The following is a 3,781-nucleotide window of genomic DNA, read 5'->3' as shown; positions in this document are numbered from 1 at the left end:
GTCTCAGCTGGATGGGGAGCACAACTGTGCCCAGCAGGATAGTGGAGAAGGAAGAAGCAGTTCCAGAGGGTATTGATCCACGTGTTGAAGAGGCGAGTCCATCCAAGGCAGACAGGGCAAGCCGGGCACGGTGGTTTTCCCATACCCAGGAAAAGGGGATGCCAGCCACCATCAGGGCCCCACCCTGCACCCCCCCGTGGCCCAGGCCCAGCAGTACAGTCTGGTGATGGGATCCGCTTGTGGGAGTGCTTACCTGAGAAAAGAAAAGGTGAATGCTGCACTGCAATCTTCTCCCACAGCAGTGCCCCCAGCCAGGGACTCGGGCGCTGTGAGCTTCCCCCACAGCAGTGCAACAGTTATTAAAACAACAAACCACCACAACATTGTAACTGGCATTAGGAACTTTTTACCTATCTGGATTAGAACCCAGGAGTCCTGGCTTCCAGCACCCCCTGCTCTAACCCATGAGATCCTGTACCCCTCTGGGAAGGAAATTCTCGCCTTGCTGTGGCCAGGTGGTAGGAGTGACCATAGGGCCCAGATGCCTGGTGGCCTTTGCTGCTCCCCTGGGCTGTGAAGCTGGCATTGGCTTGGCTCAGGGACAGGCGCAGGGTCCAAGACTTACCCTCTCCTGGGTAATTCCTGGGTGTGGGGGGATAGGAAGCTGGAGGGTGGCTTATTTACTCTGAGGCTACCAAGTGTCTTCCCATCCCCACCCAGCCCAGTATCTCCCCTGCCCACTCAGGGTCACACCCGTGGGCTCTTCCATGCCAGTGTTTCCCCTCTCTGCAGTCCCAGATCCAACCCATGGGATCAGCCACCCCCTGCCCCAATGAGACCAATGGAAATGGGCTCATCCAGCCCATATTCTCCCTGTCCCAGGACAAAACAATGGTACTGGTACCAGCTTGGCACCCCCACTCCACATCCCCATGAGCAGTGTTTATTCTGTACAGCTTCATTTAGTGATGCATGAAAGGAGGTGGGGGGGAGACACACATTGTCCGTGGAGGGTTACCCAGAGGGGCCATCATGGGGTGCCACTCTCCCATCTGCCTCGCTGTCTGCTTGGCTCCCAGAGGGGGTGGCCCCGCAGATAGTAGCCAGGCCCAGCTGGTCATGGCTCAGGATCTCCAGCTGGTCATCGTCCTCACTGGAGGGGGAGGCAGGGGCCTGTGGGGGGGCGAAGAATCGGACAAGGCTGTGGACCTCACGCAGCTCATAGATGGTCTCCAGGGCCAGCAGCATGGCCAGGAGCCCCAGGAGAAGGTAACCTGTGGGGGAGAGATGAGGATCAAGGGACTGAGATGGGATTTCTCCCCTTTCCTCTGCAGCACAGCATCCCCATAGAGCCCCATCCCCTTCCTGCACCAGTGCCCCCAACAGAGCCCCCACCCTGCTCTCTGCAGCACAGCACCCCCTACTGAGGCCACCCACCTCCATCCCTGCAACACAGGCCCTCTGCTGAGCCAGTCCCCCCACTCCCAGCAGCACAAGTGTCCCCTAGTGACTGCCTGGAGAATGGCTCACAGGTGATGCTGATTTTGTAGAGATGGCGTAGCGAGGGGGGGCTGCCGCGACCTGGCACGTAGTCCCCAAGCCCAATGGTGCTGAGCGAGATGAAGCAGAAGTAGACGGACTCCAGGAAGGTCCAGCCGTTCTCCAGGGCCCAGAAGCACAGGGCTGGCAGCAGGATAAAAAGCCCCAGTACACTCAGTCCCATGGCAGCTGCGTGTCCCAGCGCTGCATGGCCCGGAGAGATGCCCCAGTGGGTGTGAAGATACCGAACGGGCCGGTGGCTCAGCAGCCCCATGAGTTGCTGCAGGAGACAGGTGGCCAGGAGCAGGGTGGCTGGGAGCCCCAGTAGGGTGTAGAAGATGCAGAAAACTTTCCCCCCATCCGACAGGGGCACCGTATGGCCATAGCCTGGGGGGAGAGAGTCAGTGGGAAGGGGGAGGAGGTGGGGGCGGTGCCCCTCACTCCCAACCCATAGCTCACTGCTATCCCAGCTCTACCCCACATACCCCACCCTAGCTCTGCCAGCACCACTCACTCTTAACCTGCAGCTCCCTTCCCCGCCCTCCCACCCCTGGGCTCCCTTCACCCCCACCCCTGCTAGTGCTGCTCACTCCCAACCCGCAGCCCCTGCTCTCCCAGCCCTGGGCTCCCTTCACCCCCCAGCCCTGCCAGTGCCCCTCACTCTCAACCTGCAGCCCCTGTTCTCCCAGCCCTGTGCTCCCTTCACCCCCCAGCCCTGTGCTCCCTTCACCCCCCAGCCCTGCCAGTGCCTCTCACTCTCAGCCCGCAGGCCCCTGTTCTCCCGGCCCTGGGCTCCATTCACCCCCCAGCCCTGCCAGTGCCTCTCACTCTCAGCCCGCAGGCCCCTGTTCTCCCGGCCCTGGGCTCCATTCACCCCCCAGCCCTGCCAGTGCCCCTCACTCTCAACCTGCAGCCCCTGTTCTCCCAGCCCTGTGCTCCCTTCACCCCCCAGCCCTGCCAGTGCCCCTCACTCTCAACCTGCAGCCCCTGTTCTCCCAGCCCTGTGCTCCCTTCACCCCCTAGCCCTGGGCTCCATTCACCCCCCAGCCCTGCCAGTGCCTCTCACTCTCAACCTGCAGCCCCTGTTCTCCCAGCCCTGGGCTCCCTCCATCCCCCAGCCCTGCCGGTGCCCCTCACTCCCAGCCCGCAGGCCCCCGCTCCCCCGGCCCCGGGCTCCCAGCGCCCCCCGCCCCTACCCGTGGTGGTGAGGACGCTGGCGGCGAAGAACAGCGCCGAGCTGAAGTCCCAGTTCTCGTCGTCCGAGACGTTGCCCAGCGCGGAGACCCCGTAGCTGTCGGCGTCCAGCACCCGCTGCAGCAGCCGCTCCAGGCCGGGCTCCGCCAGGCAGTCCTGGTGCTGGCGCACGAAGCCGGCCCTGGCGCCCCGCAGCGCCTCCCGGAGCCCGGCCTCCTGCGGCGCCTCGACGCCCACGAAGACGGCGGCGCCCAGCAGCAGGAAGAGCCCGTAGGCGCCCAGCAGTAGCCAGTAGCGCCAGGGCTGGGGCACCGCGGGCAGCTCCATGGGGCCAGCTGGGCTGCGGCTGCTTCCTGGCCGGGCCACACCTGCCGCGGGTGGAGCCGGCTGGGCCCCGGGCCAGGCAGGTGCAGCCGGTTCCTGGTGCTGCTGAGCTGGGCGCGTTAACCCTTCCGGCGCCGGCCTGGCCCGGGAGTCCAGCTCGGCTCCCCCGGGGGCGGGTCCGTAGGCCTCTGCGGAAGCCCCCAGAATGGAGCCTGCAGCAGAACGGACTCCCTCCGCCGTGGGCAGGGAGAGCCCTGAACCCGGAGAAACACCCCGGGGGGAGTTTGCGGGGCTGGGAGCCAGGACTGGGCTCTACCCTCGGGGGGGCAGGTCTAGTGGTTAGAGCAGGCGATTGAGAGCCAGGATCCCTGGGGTCTACCCCTAGCTCTGCTGCTGACCTTGGACAAGTCTCTTCCAGTGCCTCAGTTTCTCCTCCCATCCTGTGTTTAGTCAGACTGGGAGCTGTACAGGGCAGAGCCTGTTTCTCCCTGTGGGTCTCTGCAGCAATGGGGGCCCCAATCTCTGCCAGCTGCTGCACAGACCCACAGGGAGAGGCAGACCCTGACCTGAACAGCTCCAGTCCCAGTCAGATTCAATAAAGACAGGATCATTCCCTATTGTACCGATGGGTAGGGTTGCCAGCCCTACCGGAATTGGCATCAATCTCCGGGTAACTATTGAAAGCCATCAGGAGATTTTAATAGTTATGGTACAGTTAATGACA

General features: G+C 63.5%; 1 protein-coding gene across 1 annotated transcript; it reads right to left on the bottom strand.

Moving 5' to 3' along the window:
* Window positions 1-478: 478 nt before the first annotated feature.
* Window positions 479-3,084, bottom strand: KCNK7 (potassium two pore domain channel subfamily K member 7). The gene is made up of 3 exons (XM_050960651.1): window positions 2,736-3,084; window positions 1,531-1,926; window positions 479-1,274 (listed from the first exon to the last, which is right to left on the bottom strand). Exons 1-3 carry the CDS (start codon window positions 3,058-3,060, stop codon window positions 1,015-1,017), a joined length of 981 nt encoding a protein of 326 aa, XP_050816608.1. The 5' UTR covers window positions 3,061-3,084; the 3' UTR covers window positions 479-1,014.
* Window positions 3,085-3,781: the final 697 nt, after the last annotated feature.

The sequence above is a fragment of the Gopherus flavomarginatus genome, chromosome 6, assembly GCF_025201925.1.
Source record: "Gopherus flavomarginatus isolate rGopFla2 chromosome 6, rGopFla2.mat.asm, whole genome shotgun sequence".
NCBI classification, from domain to species: domain Eukaryota; kingdom Metazoa; phylum Chordata; order Testudines; family Testudinidae; genus Gopherus; species Gopherus flavomarginatus.
Note: the sequence above shows the minus strand (reverse complement) of the source record. Positions and strands in the feature narration are given on the sequence as shown.

Bases quoted from the DNA above. Each gene is read 5' to 3' on its own strand.
- KCNK7 (XM_050960651.1), bottom strand. From the start codon at position 3,060: ATGGAGCTGCCCGCGGTGCCCCAGCCCTGGCGCTACTGGCTACTGCTG. The intron at 1,927-2,735 runs GTAGGGGCGGGG...CTCTCCCCCCAG, and splicing joins CAGCGTCCTCACCACCACGG to GCTATGGCCATACGGTGCCC. The intron at 1,275-1,530 runs GTGAGCCATTCT...TCTCCCCCACAG, and splicing joins CTACAAAATCAGCATCACCT to GTTACCTTCTCCTGGGGCTC.